At 38.5% G+C, this 26,205-nt stretch overlaps 1 protein-coding gene across 4 annotated transcripts in view; it reads left to right on the top strand.

Annotated features, from left to right (window-relative positions):
- The window catches only part of LYN (LYN proto-oncogene, Src family tyrosine kinase), a 53,551-nt gene extending 27,860 nt beyond the window's left edge, over positions 1-25,691 (top strand). For all 4 annotated transcript variants that reach the window (XM_064507528.1, XM_064507526.1, XM_064507527.1 and 1 more), the window contains exons 9-13: positions 6,069-6,251; positions 7,200-7,276; positions 17,083-17,236; positions 18,485-18,616; positions 24,149-25,691. In XM_064507528.1, the coding sequence (XP_064363598.1) occupies positions 6,069-6,251; positions 7,200-7,276; positions 17,083-17,236; positions 18,485-18,616; positions 24,149-24,351 (749 nt within the window). In that variant the 3' untranslated portion in view covers positions 24,352-25,691. The remainder of the gene's footprint in view (positions 1-6,068; positions 6,252-7,199; positions 7,277-17,082; positions 17,237-18,484; positions 18,617-24,148) is intronic.
- Positions 25,692-26,205: the final 514 nt, after the last annotated feature.

Raw genomic sequence — 26,205 nt, 5'->3', positions numbered from 1 at the left:
AAAGTAGGTGACTTATGTAGTAAGAAGATTGCAGATTAATCAGCTTTGAATTATAATGCAGGTCTCTAATAATGAAAGTATCAAAAGACCTACAAGTAGTAAATTTTAATACATACCCTGAAAAAATGCTAGCATTAATTATTACAATCATAAATAGCCTTGCCATTCATTTAAAAAAAGTCCTATTTTCTTAGCCTCGCAGACTTCCTGTGGCAAGGGGCTATGGCCACTGTCTAATCATGTGTTCTGCAAAAAGCACTTACTTCTCTTGCTTTGAAACGCTGCCTGTTCAGGGAGCTAAGTATTCTTTTGGGTTCGATATTACATGTTCTCTGTATTATTCGTTACTTGCACACTTGTTACCAGTTACTATCTGGTTTGACTTTTTTGAGATAAACTATAACTCCTCTCATAACAAAGTGCCTTCATTATGAATTTTTTTCAGTTGAAATCATTCTCTTAACCCTTCCTGGAATCTTCTTTCTGGAGGTTTTATTTAAGTGCTAATGAAATTGTTATAAGTAGCTTATTATTTATCAAAATTCTATACGCAGGACATTTCTGAGTGACTTAGTGTATCCCTAAGCTCAGTAGAAGATACAAAGCTGGAAAGTGTGCTCTGATGACCCACGAGAGTGCAGAAGTCTAATGGGAACATGCTACTTCGAATTTCGTTGTTTTGAGGAGATGTTTTCATTTAGAAAAGGAAAGCACAGAGTGGTGCTGTTTGACTGACAAGTCTGACACATGATTACAGTGTCAATCAGAAAGCTGTAATGCAGCCATAAGTATTATCTTTTGATATAAATCACGTTAAAATGCAAGCAGCATATCTCTATAATATAGCCAAATTTGGCTTTTTATCTGCCTTCATAAGAAAAGACTCAAGAAAGCCTCTGGCTATGATGTACATAAGTGACATTTTACATACTAGTTAAGACAAGTGTCACCCATTGTGCTGTTTTTCTGCCTAATAAACAGGGCAAGAAGAACTCAAATGACACTGAAATGCAATGAAAGGCTTTGTGGCAGAATGTTATCACTTGTTTGAAAATGCAGACCATTTTGGGAAGTGACTACTTCTGCACGCACACAGACACAAAGGCATAAAACTTAAAAAGGGTGTTTCTGGTTCAAGATGTTTCCTCTTGTTTGTATCTTTTTCTCTTTCTTTTTCTTTTTTTTTTTTAACATCTAAATTGGGCTTAACCCTTGTATCTGAATTGCTACACTGTGAGAGAAATTACTGTACTGTGAAACAGATCACCGTGTTTCCTTTTCTCTTTGCTTTCTTTCTGAAGCAAGAGAGGCTGATTTGCATGGCACAGATCCTTTCTAGTCAGAAGCATTGTGAATCTTAGAACCAAAGACGCTGAAGCTGTGAAATACCTATTAGGTCATCCCTGCCGTTCAGGGTATCAACAAACACTGATTATTGTGATAATGAGCAACGAGAGGTGTCAGGAGTGGTACTACTTATTCCTGTAAGCTACTTGTTATAGTCTCCTGATAATTTACTTCATCTAGAACAAAATCATTCATTTAGACAGTAGTGTGAACTGAATATGAACTTCATTCTGTGGCGTAATTACTGAAGAATTTTCAGCTTGATAAAGGGTACCTAGAATTGGGGTTTCCGAGGGGATGTGGGTAGGGAGACAGAGGTGATACTGTTACTGCAGTGTGAAGATTTGCCAGCACTCCTTTATAGTCTTTTCTTTTTAGTTCAGCCGTAAGTACCCTTTGGGCTTCCAAGCTGACATCTTCCTCTTGGGTGTTTACTTCTGGGTTTTGGAGGAAGTTAGCTTATGTTTTGGGAAGACTAAAAAAACCTTAGGAATGAAGAGCAGCCCTCCCCTCCCACCCTGCCAGGCATTCTGCTGTGCTCCTTCCAGATGTCCCTGTGAGGTGGAGGGTTTCCTGCTTCTGAGCCTCTGCAAAGGATCCAGGTTACTATGAAACAAACAGGTGAATCGCTTTCAACTCTGAAAAGTTTATTTTACACAGAGAAAACTTGCTGTAAAGACTCACCGGTTTCCCGGTTCTGCTTGCCACTGCAAGCACCACATTTTTAATTTCTAAGTACAGCTATGTGTAATTTTATACAATTTATAAAGACTTTCTATTTTTAGGCTGTTGCAATAGTGTTTGTCCATGTGTGTTTGGGCAGCAGCTGTGCTGGCGTGGTAGAACAAAAGAGCATGATGGAATGGTGTCCAAGTTTTATGCACTGCTCACCCATGGAAGCAGTTAGAAACCTGCGGCCTGTGCTTTCTGCCTTCACGTTTAATGTGTTGGATGCAGAGATGCGATTACAGTTGCATTCCTCTGCTGTTCAGCTGAGTGATGGCTGCAGTTGGTGAAGGAAGAGTTGTGTGTTGACATGCAACAGGAAGCTGAGAAACTGCTATTCCTCAATCACTTCCCCAGCTAGTGCCTAGGAGACATTGCACCTCCTGCAGCTGTAATGGCCTGAGACATTATCTGGCTTCTAAAAGTGTCATATTTATGTAGCTTAAAAAAGGTGTTCCCAGTATAACTTTGCGGGGAGAGGGAGGAAGAAGCTGTATTTTGTAGGCTTGTTCACAAAACCGTTCATATTGGGTCCTGGAGATCTGGTCAGAAAGGCTTTTGGTGGATTCAATCTCATCATTATTGTCTGTTACAAATTCATATAGCTGCTTGGCCTGATTAAACCCATGCAAGAATCTGGTGGCAACCTGGCTGTCCAGGACATTACTCTGCCAAAATAATCATAATTAACTCAAAAATAAATAGGCGAAACATTAACAGCTTTGGAGGATTTTGTTTTAACATGTGGAGAACATGGCTCTCTGCTTAAGAGTTGATCAGATTCCCAGACTTTCATATCATTGCTTGCACCATATTTAATTTTTGACACAAGCCCAAACTGCAGAGAGACTTCCTGCTTCCTGCCATAGTATAGAAGGTTTTCAGACTATTGAGATTAGTGCATTTGGGCAGCTTCTTTACCGATGTGATGGACCAAAGCAGCACTGCAAGAGCAGGGTCTATGTTTTATGCATTTTTGTTCGTAGCGTGCACTGATATGATGTGAACTGTAATGCTCTGTGGCATTAATAATCCATGAATAGAATTCTCAAGCAGGGCTAAGAGAAAAGTTAACAACCCAAATGGAGCCATTATGGTGTATTTTATTAATGAGCCACATTTTGCTTGCATTTCAGGTGTAAAAGATTCTCTCATTTAGCATAGCCCAAATTAGACCATCTGTAAGTAATACACATTCTTGGCTTATCTTTTCTTATGCAGCCATTAGAAAAAGCGGAGTAAATCATACTACAAAAATACTGTTATTAAAACAAAAGGCACCTAAAATGAACCAGGAACAGCTGTTTGTATATCTCCTCAATATCACTGAAGTGTTTTACAGTGCATACATGGGCTGGATGTTAGTTGTAAAGAACATGAATTTTTTTCAGATGTTTTAGGTGTAAGCAAGAATTTCTTTGCTTATCTATCCTTTTGAATTCATGTTTGAGTGGCAAACTGAACATATGTTCATGTGCATCTTATGTCAAGGAATAATGTGATACAAGTGTTTAGACCTAGAGCCAGGTTCACTTCAGCCAACGGAGACACTGGAGAAGGGTCCAGAGCTGCAGTTACTGCCCGAGATGGGGATGACATGGTGCAGTTCGCTGCTGTAGGCACACATTCCTGCAGCAGTTTGTGCACCAGAGGAATTCTTCTGTGATACAGATTCAATATTAAATTTGCTGTCACCTGTTGAGGTACCCTGAGGTCACCAGTTTTCCCTCTGCCTACACAAAGGCTGCAGTCTCCAGCTGCCCACACCGTCATAGTGTGCCTGCTAAGCAGCTAATCTATGTGGAAACCAGCACAGAGGTTTTCATGGTAATAAATGACCCAACATGGGGACAAGGACATTGCTATGTTGGTATGGTACAAACACACACTAAAAAGATGCTTCCTGCTCCAAGTCTGTCTAGCGTGGCATCCTAATATCCTGCTCTTCATATATACTGTCATTCTTACTCTGCCACCTCTGACATGCCAATCGTGGGAGCTTTCTACCACTAACAGCTAGGTGACCTCTGTGTAGCTGAGGAGGTAGGGACTCATGCTCTGGGAGCGTTCAAGTCTGATGTGGTTCGCAGCCCAAATCAAGTTAACAGCTGTTTTACTTACCTTGGTGAGGAAAAGAGGGGAAGAATTCAAGTTTTGTCAAACTGTCAAGTGTCCATTTTTTACAGACACCACTGTGGGTGCTAGTGAACATATGTAGTTCATGACCACCTTTCTTTAGGTTTTTTTTCCAGTCATTGATGAAATAAGTGAATGAGAGAGAAATCAGGATCAAACATCTCTAGTCTTCTCATCAGCTCATGTGCTCTGTATGTTACCACCCGAGAGTCAGGAATAGACAGTTTTCCTGCAGAAGTCAGTATCAGTGAGTATGGTTAGTAATGTAAACTTTAAGTACAGTCCCAGTCTGATGGATCTCTTGAACTGTATAACAGTATTTTACGCTCACTAATGTTAAGTGTGTTGGTCACAATTGCTTCACAGAAATAACATTATTAATTAATATCCTCAGTAGAGCATTGAACAAATTGGGAGTGGAATTAGTGCTCTGTTTCAGGGTACAGGATGGAATAATAGAAACTGTAAAAATGAACTTTCTCCTTTTTAAGCACAAAAAGATGTATTTAACACTTGTTTTTGATAGGTAGAAACTGTATGTCTGTGCAGAATTTGACCTGAAGTTGTCATTTCTTATCTGGTCATCTGGAAACATATCTTTGTTAGAGTTGACCTTACTGTGCCTGGAAATAAAAAGTCAAGTAGTCATGAAGATGCATATTTTGTGACAGATGTATTGGGTTTATTCAGCTGAACACCCTTCTTTAAAAAAAAGGGATAGAAGATACAAAGGTTAGAGAAATCATTTAGGAATTGGAGACTAGTTCTTTACTTTGGCACAGATTTCCTACGTTGTGGACTTTAATTTAGAGGTACATATATTGTTGCAACACTGTCCAGATTGTTGCTGAGTGAGGAACTGCAGCAATTGTGTTGAGTCATGGAAGCTTTACCTCTTCCGAGAAATGTTTCTGCAGTGTTGAAATGCATATGGTAGGGCACAAAAGGCTGTCATTTTATGCTACCAAAACATTCTGTAATTCTGAAATGTTTGGAAGGAGTTGCATTTGTATGTGTGTGTCCTCCTTTTTCTTCTTCTTCTTTTTTTTTTTTTTTTTTTTTAACTTAAAAGGCTTTGCAAGATAAACTTTAGGATCAATGCTTGCTATTTTTTAAGATGTTTAATATTTTGATCAGAAGATAGTTCATTGCTTTTCTATTTACTAGTAGTTATATTTTATATAATTATTATATTAGAATGTCTAATAAACGGAAAATGAAATGGCCTCAATCTCTTCCACTCTTGGCACGGGCTATATGATAAGAAATGATCATGTTTTAAGTCTTCCCTTGAACACTGCAGGCTTTTTGTCCTGCCAGCACATCTTTTTTTGTTGTTATTGAGAATGTTTATGTGGTCCCACTTTACTATAAGGTTCCATTTTGAGTGGAGAGCACTACAGAAAGGATTGTTAGCATATGACTGGTATGCACGAAGTAATTATAGTCATGGTATTTAAAGATTTTCTGGAATCTTGCAAGCAATCCACGGAATCTGTTAGATTCTGAGATGATTTATGCAATGATTTATTAAAACATCTCTTGACTGTTTGAATATTTTCTTACGGACTTTTATAAAGTAAAACTTGGTATTAAGTGTGGCAATTTGCTTTCCTAATTTTTGTTTTTCAGATAAATGATTTATAAAAATAGAAAATGGATTATTGTTCACTGCATTAATGTATCAGTTGCAAAATATGAGGGGATTCACAGTTGTTTGTGCTACATCTGGGTGCTTGCTTTCAGACACTTAACTGTTAGTGAACTCTAACCTTACCTGCTTTATGGATTCTTACTAGTCAGGGTGTTGTGCTGTGCAGAATGACCTCAAGTGCACTGAATATACTTGTTTGTTTTAGGTTACTATCATAATAGTACGAAAGTGGCTGTGAAGACTCTGAAGCCTGGAACTATGTCTGCACAAGCCTTTCTGGAGGAAGCTAACCTCATGAAAACACTTCAGCATGACAAGCTAGTTAGGCTTTATGCTGTAGTGACCAAAGAAGAACCTATTTATATTATAACAGAATTCATGGCAAAAGGTGAGAACAACACAAGAACTGTAAGCAATGTTTTAAATAACTCTTCTGCTTCTCATGAATCAATCCTTTTTATTTAAAAAAGCAAGGAATAAAGAAAAGAGTATTTCAGGTTTTAGCATTTTTCTTTTGTATATTCTCATGTCATGAGAAGAAGCACCTATCTTAGAGGTGGATTGAGGATTTAATTTTATGATTCATCTTTGCATTTGTTAAATAAACTATTTTTACAGGCTTCTTTAAATGTATAATTTTTGAAATGTTTCAGATGCAACTATAACCCCCAAAATAGCTCTAGTTACTTCAGGTTCCATACCTAACTTTTGTGTCTGGTGCCATAACAAGACACTTACTAATTAAAGCAAATCTTAGAAATCTCCTTTATGTAGCTCTTCAGTTGATACTCACCTGTGTAATGGGGCAAGTAATGAGTGCTCCTGCAAGGACTGCTGCACTTTTGGAAAAGCACAACCTTTATAGAGCAGCACTACACAAAATAAGTGAGGCTTCCTCTTCAGATTGTCTTGGGTAATGGTATTTTTATTTTGTTATATTGTCAAACAGTTCTGCTGTCATCTGCTGATGACTTTATAAACAACAGCAACTTATTCTTTATGACTTGGAAAGGATTAATATGTGTGATTATCCTAGACAGCTTTCCTGATAGTCCATAGAACAAGGTAATTATCAAATTCAACACCACTGAGCTAAGGCATGGCCTAGTGAGGGCTTTTACATCCTGGAAAGCTGCAGAACTTAGACACCTGACATGCTGACCTGGATATTGCTATTATTAGAGTATGTAAAGAACCTGCAGCTTATTGTAGCCAACTTGAAAATACATCAAAACCTTTCACTGTTAAAATGTTATGATCCAGAAAATTGTGAGACTGGTGTGAACTTTATTTTGGTAATAAGGTATGCTGACTTACTCTTTCTCTCTTGTAACAGGGAGTTTGCTGGATTTTCTGAAGAGTGATGAAGGAAGTAAGTTGATGCTTCCAAAGCTAATTGACTTCTCAGCTCAGGTAAATTTTAAGAACTATGTTCAAAATTAAGGGGTTTTATTTATCTCTCAGGCTGAAATTCACACTGGGCAACTTTATCCTAAAATTTGTGGCATTAACAAATAATTTCATTTTCAAACGTGTTTTGGTCTGAGTAAATAAGATTATTGAAAGGATAGTATAGAGAAAAGATGCTTCAAAGGGAGTATGCAAAGTTGGACCTACCTCTTAGATATTGCCAGTGATCTGCTTGGATGACAGTGGTACAGCCACTTTTCTTTGCGGAAAGGCTGTTTCCACTTCTAGCAGCTGTGAGGTGAAAGTACTAGTATCTGATTTATGAACCATGATGATCATTGCTAAGTATGCCAGTTATCCTGTAGAGGATATCCTGCAAAACCTGCAGAGGCACCAGAGTGAATGCATATCAAAGGCTTGCTGGAAAAGGTTGGATCTCAGGTTCATAGGTCACTTTATGTAAGAGTTGTCACATCAAGAGTGACATTGTAAGTCATCAAAGGAGACCATAGCCCAGTATTCTGCCTCTGACAGTGACCAGCAGAAGTCGTCTAGGGTGGCATATAGGAAACAGAGCTTGTAAGTTGTGAATCATGCTACTAATATGTAATGAAGGCATTTTGGGTAGGATATTGGTTCACCAATCTTTTTGTTCTTTTAATAAGCATTAGACTTTTACAGACTGTTGTAACCTGTTTATTAATTTGCTATGATTCATGAGGAAAGACAAGAAAGATATTAAATGACTTAATAAAACAGAGATGATTCTTTCATTATATCTTACATTCAATATACCATTATCACATAACTGCTCAATATAACTATCGTTATATAAATATATACGTTGTTGTATGTTATGTATTATATATTGTTATATAGATGTTCACTATAGCTATTGCAATAGCTATTATAGTTTTAATATAACTCATGTGCTTTATATAGGTATTGTTTGGGTTATCAAGTGTGTGGAAGTTGAAGTTATTGCCCTTGGTGAAATCATTAACTTGAAGACCTATGTTTAGAAAATAGAGACATAGCTTCAATACTCAGAGCTGGTTTTGATGTAATTGCTGTTTCAGCGTAGCTGCAGGTTTACTAAGTTTCCTGAACTATCTGGATAACTTGTCCTTGAGAATTTAGTGGGGATAAAAATTTTTAGGTTTGGAAAACCTTTGGTCCTAAGTCTTGGTTTGGAGACATGAACAACACTGGGCAGAAAAGACAAAAAAAAAAAAAAAAAAGAGAGAGAGAGAGAGAAAGAATTATGTTCTATAGCTTTGAAAATAGTGCATAAAATTGATGAGAAAGAAGAACATCTGAACAGTGGTACATTAGGAGATTCAGGAGGCGAAGAGGCACAAGTGGTTTTACAGTAGACCTTTTTTACTGAAGTTCAGGGATGATGTATTGTTTAAACCTGAGTATTGTTTTCAGAAATTCAAGGCTTGAAAAGGTTAAAGAACTAGAGAGAAAGGGTCAAACAAGACAACTGTTTGCAGCTTGGATAAATCATTTCCAAGGTGACAGAGGTCAGAGATCCTCATTTACAAATCTTTGAAGGATTGAGTCACTTGAAATGGAGGTGACTGGTCACCCTGATCTGACAGTAACCTCTGTGAGAGCCTGTTCCTGCACTCAGCCTCAGAGGCCAGGACTTTATGCAGGGTAGGTAATATGAGAAGTCTCTTTCTTACATAAGATGTAGACTGGCTATCAAGAGAAGTTCCTGAGAGTAAGCCATGCATTCAGCTGCAGAGTCATCTTTAAGGGATGTTCAAGAAACCCTCTTTGAGGATGTCTAACTACAGACCAAACAAAACTTTGGAATAGAGATACGGAATCCTTGATCCTTTTCCTTGATGGGAAGGACTTCATAGGTTTTTCAAGTATGTTTGTAAAGAGCCCTCAGTATCATTCAGTAATAGCGGGATTGTATGGAATAGACTTGCAGGCTACATATGTTTCTGAGGCTAGAGATCTTGCTCCCTCCTGTGCACTAAAGACAACAGTAATCAGAGTGGAAGATGCAGCAGCAAAGACATTCCATTATTCTTTTCTAACCCTGACAGTTTGTGAATGTTTAATTCACTGTTCTTTAGGGTCAAAGACAAACACACACATTTTCAAACTTTTGTTGGCCTGCTGCTAAGGTAATGATAATTTCACTGCACACCTGTGGATCACACTCTTCAAGAACGTCAGCTATACTAAATGAAGGAGGACATAAAATGTGTTTAGGATTTTTGGTACATATCTGTCTTTTATAAATGGATGGAGTTTATCTTTACAACATTAGTGCCAACCTCCCTGTTTAGCCTAAGGGAAAATAAGTTTGACACGCTGTGTCTCAGAAGATGTAAAAAGAGGCATGGAGGGAAACTCCATGGTGAACTACTTAAATGAGGTCAGACGTATTTTTTACCTTGGTTGGCGCACACTTGAATTCAGCATGACTGTCTAATTCGCACTATGCTGATAATGCAGTTTACTAGCCTACTCCAGCTTCTTGGGAAAACTGAAAATGCAACAAACAGTATCTGAGGATTATGTTTTTTAGCCCTCGTACATCTCCTGTGGTATTGCGTTAGATTGACCTGCTCACAACCACGCTGCATAGCTGGCCTGCCTGTATCCACGTGTGCGTGCAAGTAGTCTGTTGAAGTGAAAGTTTCTGAAAGGGTACTACAGAACAACACATTAGCAAAGGGCGTGGGATGTGGCAGGACGAAAATGAACAGGAAGTGGTTCCACTTAATAGGTTGCCTTTTTATCCAGAGGAATGGCCTTTGTCACCTTACAATGGCCTTGTCAGATAAGGAAGGATTGGGAGTGGGAGAAGGGGAGGGGGGGATGTGGTCTGTGTGACTAACAGATAGCTGAAGAATGTAGTGGCCCTTAAACTTGAACGCTCTGCTGAAGCCAGTTTCTCAAATTGCGTTAAAAGAATGCTGTAAGTTAGGACAAGTTAGTTAGTGGTACGGTCACTGAATTCATAAAGCCTTTACCTTGAACAATCTTGAAAGAAATCTTCCCTCTTTACAAGGGAGAAAATGTTCTGATTTTGCAGAAAAAAACAAGGACTTCTTCCTCAGAGGAAACAAACACCTTTTTAAAAGCTAACATTTTTCAAGCAAGTAATCACATATACTTCTACTGTACTATATTGGTTTGGCTGTTTTGTTAGCTCAGCCTCTAAACTCTTTGCCAATTTAACGATAATAGCTGAGTGCTTGCTTAGTTACCCTTGAAAATTCAGAGCCTACTTTAACATACAGCTGTGGACTCCAGCAATTTTTTCTTTGTGCTAACATTCACAATTTGTGAAGTTAGGTTTGTGGAAAACATGGCAAGAAGATGCTTCCTATGCTGGTGGTCCAGCTCATTTTCTAAAATAATCTGCCCTCTGAAAGACTCGAAGTTTCTCTTCTGTATTTAATTGGTGTGTATGAGTGGGGGCTGGGAAAACCTAGTGTTAGTTGTGCCCTGGCAAAGACAATTTTGGCCTCTAGAGATAACTGCTACAAGTCTCTGAAATAAGTGTTTTAAAGGAAGCAGAGTTTTGCAAACTTATCTTCAGCAAATACTGCTTGCTACGATACAGCTATGGCAAATCCTGTATAATTCAGCAGAATTAGGCAACGCAAACATACAGTGTGCCAGAAACAGAATCTGAGCCCATTTCCCTGTGCTGACTGCCTGCGTGACGAGTTCTCGGTGAGCAGGTCAGCAGCGCAGCAACTTCGTCGGCTGATCTTGTAACAGTCATTAGCTGGCACAATTTACAAGCGGTTCCACTTCCTGGTACTTTGTCAGCACAGCAAGAGGGCTGAGGAAACCCAAAGGTTTTATTAGCTATCGGTTCCCAGTTATGAGTTGAAATGTTGGGCAAATTTCATCACTTTGTCCACAAAATCTGTCATCTTCCTAACGGAGCAATCTTGCAGACAGTAGCCTAGCTATTTCATTACTAGAGTGACTAGCAAACTCTTGTTAATGGGTATTTTTTGCCCTGCCCAAGGGCTAATTTAATTTATCTGAAAAGCTTCACAGTTCTTGAAACCTTACTTGCTTCTGTTTTATGAAGTCAGCTGAAAATGTATGGTGCAAATTCAGTGAACCTCTTGCATTTATAAACTCTGCCTACTTCAGGGACTCATCTTATGCAGATCTGTTATCCACTGTGCATAGAGTGTCTGTGTTTAGGAATTTAGAAAATTATATGAATAGTTACTCAACATACTCAAGTTCTACTTCTCAAACTAGTCAAAGCTTTATCACAAAATCAGTCCTTTTTCTTTTCCATGCAATGCTGATACTTACTTTAATTCTTCTAGAATCTGCTACTTTGTAATTCTTATCCCCCTCTTATTCCCTTTTAAGACTACAATGCTATTAGAATAATAATAAACTTAATACAGATTTTTGATGCAGTGTTTTAATCCCTCCCTCTCCCCCCTTTTCTAAGGGGAGGGAATCTTAAACCAGAATTCATCGTGACTCTTATTTGGCATTGAGAGATTTCCACTGCTGCCTCATCATATTCCTTTTTCAGGATTCTTTTATTTTTAATAATATACTCTGATATTCCAGTAACTCCTGCAAACTGAAAATTAGTATTACATTAATATATCACCTGAAGATGACCTGAAAATATGACTGTTCATCAACGGTTTTCAATTGCCAGGTACAAGGTGTCTTCACCCTCTTGACAGGCAAATTTTTTGGTCATGCGAAAATGCAATCTTTCCCTTTTTAAAACTCTGTGATCTAGAAGTAAATTTTATTTTATTAGGTGTCTGAACATTATTGAAAGGAATCTGGTTTTGGTTAATCCTAGACTAAAAGACAGTCCTATCCAGATCAATAACAAAACATGTTTGCTTCAAGCCTCTCTGAACTGCAGACTGCTCTTAGAGACACTCTCCTAACAACTGAGAATTACTGAATTTAAAGCAGCCTGGACCTCAGGATATGCTACCTTATTTCCTCTGCTTAAACTTCATCAGTAAGATACTCGCTCCCGCTGGAAGTGCTCTTCACTGATTTCCCACGTAATCTGGCTTTTGGGCTGTTTTACGTGTTTTAGCAGGAGTATCTCAGAGAGCTCCGAGCTGGAGCCCGTGCTCAGCTGAGAGCAGCTGTCAGGCCGCCCTCCCCTGCCAGGCCAGCGGAGGAAGAGGGATGTGGCCAGGATGTCCTGTTGAGTGCTGATCCTTCAGAAGCAGCTTCAGACCTTCAGAGCAGCTGGGGTGAGCTAGCTGCGTGGTTCCAGCACCGCATGTTGTACCAAAAGCAGCAGCAATGCAGAGGGAATTTTGACGCTGCCTTTATGCATAAATCCCTGGCTTTTACTTTGTGCAGTTTCACCTGTAGCTTTAACGTAGGGATCTTGAAAAGAGTAAAAATCTATTAACACCAAGCGAAGTATTTAAAAGTATACCTAAGCCATCTCAAAGTAATCATTTCTATGTGATTTTGATTTAAAATCTTAGCTAAACTACATCCAGAAAGGATTGGGGCATTCTTACCCCAGTGTTTCCCAATATTTCACAAATCATAGGTCACACGCTTTGTTTTTTCCCCAGAGTGGACTTCATTTATAACCACATAAAAGCGAGGCTCAACTTTGAATACTGATTCATCTATTACATTTTCCCCATTTTACTTGCCTACATGCAAGTGAACACGTGTGAGTTTGGTTTTACATACAGTTTTCAGGTGTCTCATAAATCACCCATATTCAACAGAATTGTTGGAACCCAGCTCCATCCCTTTTCCATCCTGTGTTCTTTGTCTTTGTTGTTCGTGTTAGCTGTGCGCGCACCCTTGGCCTTTGCAGGGAAGGCTGAAGCAAAGGCAGGCGTTAGTCAGTTCTCTGCACCATTTGTATGTAGCTTTCTGCCTCTGTTTAATGTGAATGTTTTCCTTGATCTTGGTCTTGTTACTAATGCACCCCTGGAGCGTTTCCCTGACTATACTTACTAGTACTAGTAACACTTTTTGTGGCTGGGCCATTCTGACTTTTGTCACAGATGGGATATTATTTTGTACTTTGTAATTTGACCTTAGCAATTGCTGCTGTTTCTGACCATATAGGATTTAGCCAAACTGTTCTTTGGACACTTTATTCACAATTGTTATGGTTTGCACCTGCACTTGTAATTATTGTTTATTGGAGGGTGTAGTTGTTCCTGAGACTCGTTTCCCATGAGATTGTACACGCCAGTCCTCCAGGTTGTTTGAAATTTGCTTTGCTGAAATTGTGTCATCTTACCTTGCCATTCTTTCATTCCATTTCACTTCTATTCCACTTGTTTCATGATCCCTCTCACTCAGTTTTCTTTCTCAACATGATATAAAAACAATATATCATGTTGAGCCTAAACAAACCAGTCTGGTCTCTTCAGTATACCACATTTTTACATATAGCCTAGAAATATACAAGTGGATTATGTTACAGATGTTACCATAACTCTCTCTCTCTCTGTCTTAATAAACAGCTTTGCAAACTATGTTGAAAACATGTCTTGTTTGAAATAACTCTTGCAAAAGAGGGTCACAAACCTTGGCAAGGAAGTTGAAATAAAAGAAGTCTTTGTGGATTGAAAAACCGAGCAATTGAGGAATCCAGAAGTTCTCCAATTCTGTAGAGAGAAAGAGAGAGAGAAAAAAAGCTGAGTTTCACCTTTTGAAAGAAAGGGGAGGGGGGGAGAACATAACTGTCCATCCCTATATGCTGTCTAACTCCAGCTATGGCATTTCACCGAGGAGATGTGACAAAGTGCTTTTCATGTTCAGGAGGTATAGCCTTTCTGTGAAAGTTGAGTGTCCTCTCCCGATATGCTGGTTTATTAGATTCTCCGCTCCCTACTTAAAAGTTTTCTGCTGCTTTTGCCACTTTATACAAACAACCTCAGAAAGTACAAAGACTCCTCAGAAAGTGTGAAACACTTGTTCTAGCAACGTTGTTTATTCCATGCTTTTGCTACCCTTTTCTTTCAGTGTTTTTAAAGACCTTTATACTCATTTTGAGATGACACATAAGTGTTCTGGAAAGTTAACCATTTGCTCACCCAGTTTTACAGATAGAAAGAACTGAAACAGAGCAGAAAGAGCACTGCTAGCTGAAAATCACACAACTAATCAGCAAGAGAACTGAATGCAGAACTTCAGCTTTGATTGATTTACTGCGTGATTTTTAGATGAAGCTTTGCAGTATGGAGGCTGTCGAATGGAGACATGTCCTATGTCATTTCTTCCAAGAGGGTTGCTCATCATTTTTATCCTGTGTACATAGTTTTAGTATCTAGAGATTTGTTGTTTGTTTGTTTTAAAACAAATTAACTTAGGTAGTTTTAGAAGCATGTCAGTAGTTCATGAAAGAGGAAGGGGAAACTGATCTCATTTTGATAGTAACAGTTGTGCAGTGTAGGCAGAATCGTCTCCTAAGGACCATAAAAAAAAATTCACAAACCCAAATCAGCCTTCTTATCCTTCTCCTGACTAGTAGTTACATATGGCTGAAAAAGTCTATGATCATTAAAGGAGGGGGAAAAGAGTGTTTTCATATTTTCCTTTTGTTCACCTGAATTTGTTGTGCACTGAACATAACATTTGTCAACGAAATCCCAATAGTTACCATAAGGAGTTAACACGTGGGTTCTGGCACTGTTTCCTTGATTAATTTTTTTTTTTTTCTGTCACAAACAAAGATTTAATGTGAGTGTTTGAATCGAGTTGTTCAGTTGCTCTGTTTTCCCCTCCTCCCATTCAAAACAAAATTGCTTGACCATTATTCTTTTCCTGCTTGGGAATTGTTTGCATGCCCAAATGTTTGTACATACATGGCTTCTTTGATTTTCTGTACAATTCAATACGGTCAAAACCATTGTCCTGGAATTACATGGAAGTGTAACTTGTATTTGCTGAAAACATAATGGGTTGTTTGATATCACATTCTTAATTTGTGACTAATTAGATAGTGAACTCAGTGGGTCTGGCACAAATGGGAGGAAATAAAGCCATCGGAAAGACCAAGTTTTGGTTGTTAGGGCTTGGAAACTAAAAATCAGCATCACAAACTTCTCTTTCGTCAAGTGGTTCCTCGTTCACCAGCCAGCAGTTAGCCCACATGTTAAATGTGTGCAAGGAAGTAGGAGGAAAGCTAGTTCCTTCATAACTGCTGATGTATTTTAAGTGGCATTAGTGAACTTGTTTGCATTTCAACTGTATCTGCCAAGCTAGACAGCCCAATTACAGCTTTAATCTTTGAGCAAAATCTTCACTTTCACTTCTCTTTCCTCCCTAAGCCCAAGCAATCACATGTGGGGAGGGAAAGAGGCAAGGAAGGCTGAGAATCAAGCACTGCTTTTTCAGCTTGCGAGTAGGCTGCAAGTCTCCAGCAAGGCTCTGTGGCAACTATTCAGTAGTAGCTGCTTCCTTCATTACACAAATGTATTTTACTTCTAGAAAATATGCGATGCAGGTGTTCTTCATTCTCCTCTACATCACAGAGGTTCCTTTTGGTGTAGAATGAGAACCTCTGCATGTTATATATTGAAATTTAAAGCTCTAGGCTGAAGAATGGGCAATATGTTGCCTCATAAGAAAAGGGTTGCAGTGGAAGGAGTTGGGGGGAAAGTGGTTATATTTTTCCATTGCCTAAACTGAAAAAGAGGAACAAAGACAGCATGGTTTTGGTGTTGTAAGTGCTAGTGTGTGTATTTGTCGTACCCCTCGGGGACTTTTTAAAAATGGTGAAGCAGAAGTAGTGTTAATGTTTTCTTGAAGTTTGATCAGGTGCTCCTGTCTGCTTTACAGCACAGCTGAAATGTGGAAATCTGTCACTGAAAAGCTATCTGTGTATTTGTCTCCTCCTGAGATACAGAGGAAACAGCTGATTTATGAGTATGCTAGGGATCGGTACTGGAAAAGGACCCTTATATTTTGCTAGTTTAGCATTAACAAATCTGAGAGATTAGTGCATTCCCCATACAATGTGGATGACATACAGAAATCTGTCATCTACAGAAATTCTGAAATAACATCTGTAGCACAGATTAGACTTGCTCAGGAATGATGTATCTGCAGAATCTCACAAGGAAGAGAAAAATTGACTGCATATAACCACTATGCTTATTTTTTCTTAGCTCCTATCAGACTTTTGGGCAGAATACTAACTACTCATGAGTTTTATGGCTCTGAGTTTAGATCTTATTGTTTCATTTTCTTTTTCAGAAAAAAGTAAATTTTTGTTTTTCAAAAAAAAGGGTAGTCTGGACAAATACTGAAAAAAATCATCATTGGTGCATATTTTGAGGACTTACTCACTTTTAATTTGGCTTGGAAATTAATTTTGGCTGCTTAAATGCAAATGAAATTTACTTACGATAGTACCCGAATGATGGCTCTTGACAAATGCTCCTTATGTATGAACAGATACGTGTTGTTGTAGATGAAAATAAACATGAAGTTATTTGACCTATCTCAGTAATTGTTTCCTGATTGTCCAGGCTTATACTAGGTAATTAGAAAGTTTTGTTATTTTGGGGGGCTTAGTTTTCTTTTTAATCTCTTCTCTATCTGCACTGTTGCTTAATCAGTCCTTAGAGGAACATCTGTACCTTGTTATATATATTGGTTCCTTCCATTCCCTTATTATTTGGATCATAAACTTGTTAATAGTTTAGAGTAGGAAAAATTTTAGTAGAATAAGGCTTTGCAGATGCATTGGAAAAACAGTGTGTTCACAACTGTTGCTGTCCCTATGTGATACCAAAATACCAAAACCAGTATTTCTTTTGTTACAGATTGCAGAAGGAATGGCATATATAGAAAGAAAAAATTATATCCACCGAGACTTGAGAGCAGCTAATGTTCTGGTTTCAGATTTGCTGATGTGCAAAATAGCTGATTTTGGACTAGCCAGAGTCATTGAAGACAATGAATACACAGCAAGAGAAGGTATGTATTTTTGTCTCTAAAGCGTCAGTCCCTGGGAGGCAGTGTGGCTGTATCTAAAAACTATTTGGACACCAAGGGCAGATGCCATAATAACTTCCTAAAGGCATCACTTTGATGCCAACGTCTTTTTAAAGGAATAAGCAAACAAACAAACAAACTTTTTATTTTTGCTTCTGTGCACAGATTGTATTAGGGTAACTGCCTAAAGCTTTTCTGAGCATGTTTCTTGGCTGGCTTTCCTCTTTTCATTTTAAAGACTACCTAATATTTTGGATGGAAACTGTGGTAATGTCGGATGATAGTAGAAAAGCAAAGGTAGGAGGAAGAAAGAGAACAATGCACCTCAGTTGAGATTAAAGGAAGGTGAGCTATTCAGAAAACACTAGGTAATAGTAATTCAATAGGAGTGTGGAGGGAAGGCCCTGATGAAGCTGTTTTCAAAGGTAAAGAACCCCTGTCTGTGGTTTTTATCTAGCTCTGAACATTGTATATTGATCAAATAAACCTTTCATGTTATGAATTCTTTATCCTGAGTTAGACACAAAGTGCCTTTCTTTGAGTTTAGGTATTCAGTTAAGTTTCCTAGCTTAGCTGGTATTTTGTGCCAGACTGCCATAGGAGGCTATAAAGGGCACAGAAAGAACTTGTTTGTATTACTCTTCATTGCCTGAAGAGCTAAAGTAATATTCACCAAGGAAGGCTGTTTGAGCTTTTCTTACTTAACTAGAGGGAGTTTGTAATACAGGGGATTTTCTGGAATCAGTTATGTAGAAAGATAGTATTTTGAGATATAGATTACAGCTCCTTTTGCATCTATGGTCATTCAGAAGTAACAGAATGTGATACAAGAATTAAAGTGTATGTTGAAGCTAGATTGATTTTTTTTTTTAACCACCTTTTCTCATTGTGAAGAAAGTCTTGCAAAGTTCCAGCTGATGGGACAGGTGGCGTTGTTCCCTGACCATTGGGCAGAAGGGAAAATAGTTGGTTAGTATAATTTTGGCAAAAATTCACAATACCTGAGAGGCAAAAGATACTATGCAACTTTCAGTGTTTTATTTGCACCTTTAACACCAGGCATACAGTGTGGTAAAATGCATCTTGCAGCACATCTCTTTTGATAACTCTTGGACAGAAGGAATTGCTGATACCTTTGCTAATCTGGGGTTATCATAGACAAGTCACTTTAATGGCTTGATGTAGTGTTTAAATTTGCCTTTGACTGATTAAGAATGTGTGGTTTCTTAGGTGCAAAGTTTCCCATCAAATGGACAGCCCCAGAGGCAATTAACTATGGATCCTTCACTATTAAATCTGATGTGTGGTCATTTGGGATTCTCCTGTATGAAATCGTTACATATGGAAAGATTCCTTATCCAGGTATGGACATGTGTTTATCATTACACTGTATTTATACTTTGATGTTCCTTTTAAAAGAAAAAAAAAAAAAAAACTAGGGAAAGAGCTGGCATCTGACAGTAGCAGCAGCAATGATTTGAAAAGTATGTCTTGCAGGGCACGTTATTGTTTAGGAAACTTAAGAGTCACTGTGTGCATAAACCATGTGCTTGTTTGTGCAATTTTTAGCAAACAGACTATAATGGCACCATATACAAATAGTCATTTTTATGGATTCAAAAGATGTTACAATTTCAGCAAATGCTGAATTCCTGTAACTGTCACAGATCCTGATTTTTGCAGTAGTGGATATTAAGCAGCATCATGATACTGAGGACCCAGTACTAGAAGTTCTAGTGGAACTGTATGAGCTGTGGTGGTGGCGGTGGTGGTTGTTGTTGAATATTAGAATATGTGAAATAAAGTACTAAAAAAGTATTTGCTTTCACAGCAAATAGGCTGTTACATTTTGTCAGTGTTAGCTAATCTAAACATATATGAAAGCAGAGCCTAAACAAGTGCGGACATACCACTGGAAATATTTACTGTTTGTTGATCAGTATGGCTCAGAAATGGAACAACAGTGGAGTATATGAATAATGGCTTCATTAGGTAGCTGTGAAATGGTTATGTGCTTCATGTTTCTGTCTTTTTTTTTTTTTAACCTTTCAACAAAATACATATTAATGTTTTCAGCATACTGGAACAGCTTGTATAAAGGATATTTATGCATGCACAGAGATGTTCTATCTCAGACATAACTGATTATCTCTGGGAAGCAAACTGCCTTCATTTAAGCTTACTGAGATTATGGAAAGTTAACTGAAATTCTTGTGGGCAAATGAGGAAAGTATAGCCATATTCACTCACCTCATCTCACTTTCATAAATGGAGTAACTTCTCAGAAGAAGCTTTAGGATCCTGCAGCTTACAGACAGTAAAGGGAGATCACATTATTCATTCAAGCAAAGGTTTTCCAGCACTTTGAGTGCAGCAGTTCTTCCTGTTTAAACAGTGAAAACATTTTCACTACTACTTCATGAGCAGCTGGAATTCTGCATCCCGAAACGCCAAAGACTTCAAAGGGGCAGAGCTGGGTGATCTGAGTCCCAGACCCCGGAATGACAGTAGGAGGCTTAACACTTCTGGGCACAAGGAGACCAGACCTCTGGCAAGACTCAGGCAGTGGGGGAAGGTGGTGGTGGAGGCAAACTTTACACTATGTTAGAAAAGAACAAATCAGCTTTCCTTATATGAGGTAGAGCCAAAACAGACATTCTCTTTGCTCTGCAAGGCTCCAGTCCAGGAAAGCACTTAAGCTCAAGAGTAGCCTCCTTAAACTTCAAGAAGTGATAGGGCTGCTTGCACAGCTAAATGTTTAAACATATGCTCATGGGCTTTTTTTAGGTAAGAACTATAACATATGTGAATGGGAGGCAGACCCTTTCCCCCAATCTGTTCTAAACACTGTTCACCCCTGCAAGAAAGATCAAATGGACGTTGTATGCAGTGGAGTAATACATGGTTCTCCCCACAGCTGAGATGCTTTATTTCCTATTAGTACATGCCTATGTGTCCAGACACTTACCTACGCTGAGATGACCTTGCAAGGTTATTTCTGGATGCCTTGAAGATTGTCCTTCCCTGAAAAAACCTATGGGCCCACCTAGAGACTAGCTCTATAAAAATACAAAATACAGCTAAGTCTGCTCTGTAGTTATCTCCATAAAACAGGTGTCATATTTTTATTTTAAGAGCAAAATCAATCAGTACAGCAGACTGTTCTAACTAGTGTGGGAAAATATTCTTCTAGGGGAAGTCTGAGCAATATTTTTTTAACAAGGAGGAATTTTTATGAGCACCATAAATAGGCCATACACTGAGGATTCATTTGTCAAGCAGCAATTAGAGGGGGAAGCCATTTGACTGCATACTGGAAGATTTTAATAGTTTGCAGGCACTGCTTGTATGAAATTGGAAGAGATGTCCATTTTAAATAAGAGTAGGAATTTAAATAGCCTATTGGACTGAAAGTTGCTACCGAAGAACCAGCAGGATAGCAAAATAAATGGGCGACCAATTTATTTCACATAAAGAGATGTGATAGGTTTTGGCAAATTACCACAGTGTGGCAAGAGTGACCTAGTGATGGGTTGTAACTAGCAGGCACTGTAGTAGAAATAATAAATTGATTTTTCAGTTCTAATGAGAATGCTTCAAAACCATTATTTTCAGTTATTAACTAGCTCCAGCAACTAGAAAGGATTCAGCCCAGAGCTAGATATGAAATGGTTTGAGTTAAAACTGACAAGTAGTTAATACCACTGTAAAGAAAATCTAAGCAGGCAACTTGACAGGAAGCATTTCCAGCCAAGAAACCTGAAGCTTTTGTGATCTTTGTTCTTAAATTCCAACAGCTGTTTTTCTTCCTGAGAAAATTAGAGCAATTAGTGGGGCTATACTTTCAGGAACTACCTCTGAAATATGAAGCAAGTATCTGATTTTGTAGGCAAGTTGAATTGGTTGTTAAAACCAATTTCCAGGTGATTATATAGTATGTGAAACATTGGAAACATCCAAGCTTGCATTCCACTTGTGTCAGGTGCCCTTTATTAGATATACCTCTTTCTATAGAGTGGGATTCTTTCTCCATACCACTGTGTTCACATCTTTTCCCAGGCTCTCATATAAGAACATACTTCTTTGTCTGTGAAGCTTAACAGGTAACCTAGTGTTAATTACCGTCACGCAAAGAACACTAACTCCAAATGTATGGTACGAGACCATGAGTGGGTGTAAGTATAAGAAACAGGCATACAGGATGGTTTTATTTTACTGACCAGGGTGCAGTTTGATGAAACAGTTAATTCTCTAGCCATTAAAAAAATAGTTTTGGAAAAGTTAGACAAGTAGCTATTTCGAAAGTGCTGGATGGAACCTGGGGCAGACAGGTAAGTTGTTGTGTTTAAGAAACAAAAAAACCCCAACATGTATGCAAGTACATTTATGATGATGTATTTACTATGCAGTACTGATAAAAGACTTTCTGTTTTTATCTTGTGAACTTAAATGGTTCTTTCAAAAATAGGCTTTCTGCGAGGTAGCTGAAACAGAGTATTTGTCCTTGGCATTCAGAATTTAACAGAATCAGTCCTGAAGACACTAGATCTAAGCACAACCTTTCAAAGTACTTAAACCCACAGAATCAGTGCCCTTCAGGGCAAAAGCCTGGCAGCACAGTCCTTATGCTTTACACATAGTTAACTGAGACTTTGTAGAATGTGAATAACTATTTTACTGTACTGGTATACATTATACACTATGCTTCTTTAAGCTCAACCAATCAAATCACTGTTATAGCTCATTAGCATATCTCTATAAAAATGCATTATCAACTTTCTTCCTACATTTATTTTGGCTTTTGCTTTGTTTTTATATAGTAAAAATACTTTATTCTGTGACAATATCCCATTCCACTTTGCCCTCAAAATGGTATTTTTGTATACATGGCAAGGCCTCACTCCTCCTTCTGAAGTGGAACTTTGAAAGTACAAGATAGGTGTCCAGCATAGGTGTTCTGGTCCACAACCAGATTTCATGGCATTTCTGGAACAGGTTAAAACCAAAAGGCTTGAACCGAAGCAACTCTGACCTTTTGGAGAATTTGGAACCCAGTTTTTGGGTCAGTCCTATTGTTAATTTTCTGCAAATTATTTATTTAATATTAACCCTCCCCTACGCAGATTTTAGAAATAACCTCTCCCTTCAAAATGAAGTGAAAGGAGATCCACTATGTTCTGTTATGTTGGTGCCTGCCTTTCAAAGGAGAAAAATTGGCTTGGTCATGCAGTTTGTGTATTGTAGTTGGCAGAACCTCCATGTGTGTTTTAAAAAAAAAATCCCCATATAGTCATCTTTATTTTGTAGAACTACTTTGATTATTTAAGTTGTCATTTGGTTGTAATTCAGATAGGTCCTTATGCGCCAAATGGCCTAAATCATATACTTAATCACTACTCAGAAAAAGGTACAAAGGTCCAGCTACAGATCTGCATGGTCACTGAGGACTTAGGGAAGCCACTGCATCTCCTCTGCTTGCTGTTGCTCAGGGAGGGCGCAGCCCTGTCCCCTCTCAGCAGAGTGTAGGTAGCCACTCTCCCTGCACCGCTGTGGGATTGGCATAAGGAGAAGCAGTAAAAGTCACATACTTACCTGACCAGAGGGTATCATATTGCCTGAGAAATGCATCGGAAACCACAGGCTTAGGCAGAACTGTGCCACGCGGAGCAGTTTGAGGAGCACACAGCAGCTGTGGGGTCTAGAATACCCTTTCTCAGGGAGGTAAAGTCTAGTTCAGGGACAGTGGCTAATATCTAGGCTGAAGTACGAGTGCTTCTGCATGTCCTGTTACTGAAAGAAACAGCATTTGCTGGATTACGAAGAGCTGTGAGTTTGTGTCTTGGAGACGGTAATCCTGGCATATTACTCCCTTGAGTTGACTAAGAGTTGCAGCGGAAGGTGCAAGCTAAAAGGCAGGGGTTTCTTGGGAGGAAGTGGTATGCTTTTGTCTGCCCTGGCATAGCTGACCTCATACATTTCACTGCCTTGTAAAAGTAGGTGTCGAATTTGCTATGTGAACCAATCTCTCAAGGATTAAAAAAAAAAAAAAATGCAGGCTTGTTGAAGGGGACTGTGACTGTGACCTGTGACTGTTCTGTTGGTTTGCATCTGAGGCTCAGGGTGCAGTTCTTGGCGTTAGGGTTCTTGTCCTCAGGAAGAAAACCATAATGGGCAAAACTCAAAACAGCCAGCAAGATGTTCTTTTGCACAGTAAGAATAGGAGGAGGAAGAGGAGAGAAGAAATTGCCTGTTGCAGGGCAGAATATCCCTGATGATGCTCAGTATATTCCAATCGGCAGCAGTTATGCAAAAGCTGATGTTGAAGAAACCATCTGCGAAAGTGTGTTAATGCAAAAGGCTGAGCGACACTGGTCAAATGGTTATGCCTTTCTCTGTCAGTGTGGGAGCCGTGGGGCAAGCAGGTTAGGAGCTACTTAGCTCGGGAGAGAAAGGTGAGAAGGATCTTGTACTGTTGACGTGGTTGGCTGGAGCTGGGCTTTTGCCTGTGACTCCCACCACTTCTGAAAGCAGAGCAAACAGCAGAACACAAGGAACAGAACGCAGTTAATTCTGGTGGCAACAGGTACAATCTCTCCCCTGGTCTCATCAGCTTTGGCACTAAAGACACCACTGTGCTTAACCAGGGAAATGGAAATCTTACCCTCAGATTTTCAGAGCAGCTCCTCTGTGACTCTATCTATCTATCTATCTAGTTCATTGAGCCCTTATTAGTAGCTCCCTTACTAAGTAGTAATAGTCCTGTATCATTTGGTTAGATAAATGAAGTTTTTTAGAGTGAGGCAAATAAATAAATAAATAAATAAATAAAGTAAAATAAAATAGTTTCTTTAGGAGTCAGAGATCATTTGATCAAAACTTTCTTTTTTGTTTAAGGTATGAGTAATTCAGATGTGATGGTTGCCCTCCAGCGTGGGTACCGAATGCCACGTATGGAAACCTGTCCAGCTGAGCTGTATGATATCATGAAAACATGCTGGAAAGACAAAGCAGAAGAGAGGCCAACATTTGATTATCTACAGAGCGTGCTTGATGACTTCTATACAGCAACAGAAGGGCAGTATCAGCAACAGCCATAGAACAAAGAACGCTTTTCTTTTCTATTGGCATGGACCATTGGCACAGACTATTATTTGGACAGACTGGTCAAACCAATTACTTTGTGACTGTGGATGTCTTAACCAAGTGTGGAAGCTGAAATGCTAAAGGAAAGAGTAATTCTGCAGAGAAATAATCATGTTTTTTCTTTGGTTAAAATAGTGCCTCTGAAGGTTGAAGTTCTCTTTAAATACCCTGCATTTTGCATACATGGAAACATCCCAAACCAAGTATTTTTGGGGTGGGGAGAGAGAAGGAGTGTGTAGATTGACAAAGCATTTTCAGAATCTAAGTGATGTAATACATTACAAGGAAACCTTTATAAAAGGATGAGGAGATACATGAACAGCTGTTTTCAAAAGAAAACATATTGTAGAAGTTATTTTTATATCCTTGTTATTTCACATTAGGATCTGGAGTACTGTCACCTCTTCCAAGACTTTCTAAAAAGTGTAAAATTTCCTTTAAGAAAGGATTATGGATGTAATTTTTTTACACTGAAGTTGATTTTTTTTCTACTGCTATATTACTCATATTAAATTTCAAAACATTCTCAAAGCATCGCACAGCCATCACAGATGCAGAGGTGCAATATGAGCAAGCATGTGTTTGACCTTTAGTTTCCCATGAGTCCAGAGTCCTCAGCTGAGGTCATCAGGAAAGCACAGAATTCTGAAGGAAGTTAATATACTCATTGCAGTCACTAAAACTGTTACCAGTGAAAAATATTTTCATCTTAATTCTTTTAAGTGGTCATGATTATTCAAGAATGTTCTTTTTATTTTTGCTGCTTTAATCACCTAACTTAAAATCTTTTAAAGCCAAAACTAGCTCTAACGTGATCAAAAAAGTTGTGACAATTTGCAATAAAATATCAAGTTACATTGCAGTGACACTAGAGGCTTGTTGCTTACTCTATAAATCTGTAACTGATAACAAAAAGTTAATGCATTTTGCTAAGCTCTGCATATGTTAAATTGTTCTGTCAAAATGACTTCTCAAAAAGCTGAGCTAGTGCAATTGCAATGTAACTACAGTGTAGATTTTTCTTTTTTGAAGTGACACTGTTTCTTACACTTAAAACCCAGCCTCCCCCCTCAATTACTTAGACAAATGGTACTTCGCAGAAGCTTAAAAACCCTTTTGATAAAGTTTCAGTGTGCCTGCAGTTACAGTTCAGCAGCATAAACATTCATTGCTTTTCTTTTCCATTGGCTTCCTTCATTCAATCTGTGCAGTTTAAGCAGACTATCAGTTAAGTATGTAAATATTGTTTCTATTGATGGTGATTTTTTAATTTTAATAAACACTTAAAGATTAAGTATGTTGTACCATAATAGTTTCTTTGAGTTACAAATGGCTGATGTTCTATCTGGAGTGTTGGGTTGGTGCAGAAATGAGAGCATCTGTGCAGTGCCACTAACAAGGTTATTTTGCAGTTATAAACATTAATGAATTCTGCTTTCCTTACATTCAGTCAGTTTTGAGAAGTGGAAGAGGACTGAGCCACCTATTTCTGCATCCTGGTTTGGGTTTTTTCTTTTGGTTTAGAGGGCAGGAAGGGAGGAGGACTGTCCTCACATGCCCTTTAAACAGCTTCTCACAGTTCTTTAATGTAACATTGTCCACTGCAACACAAAACAATTAAAAAAAAAACTGTCAGCACTTCAACACAGGCTTTATTTTATTTTACAGAAAGACACTTAAAATACTAACCTTGTCTTTCCATTTCCCATAGCTAATCAAAGAGCTCCAGGAAGTAGGATGGTATATAGCAGCAGCAGTTGCTCAGGGTGTAAAAGATTAGAGTGTTACATAAACTTGCAGACTGCCAA

Source organism: Dromaius novaehollandiae, chromosome 2 (genome assembly GCF_036370855.1).
Source record: "Dromaius novaehollandiae isolate bDroNov1 chromosome 2, bDroNov1.hap1, whole genome shotgun sequence".
Classification (NCBI taxonomy): Eukaryota; Metazoa; Chordata; class Aves; order Casuariiformes; family Dromaiidae; genus Dromaius; species Dromaius novaehollandiae.
This window is presented reverse-complemented; position numbering and strand designations above follow the sequence as displayed.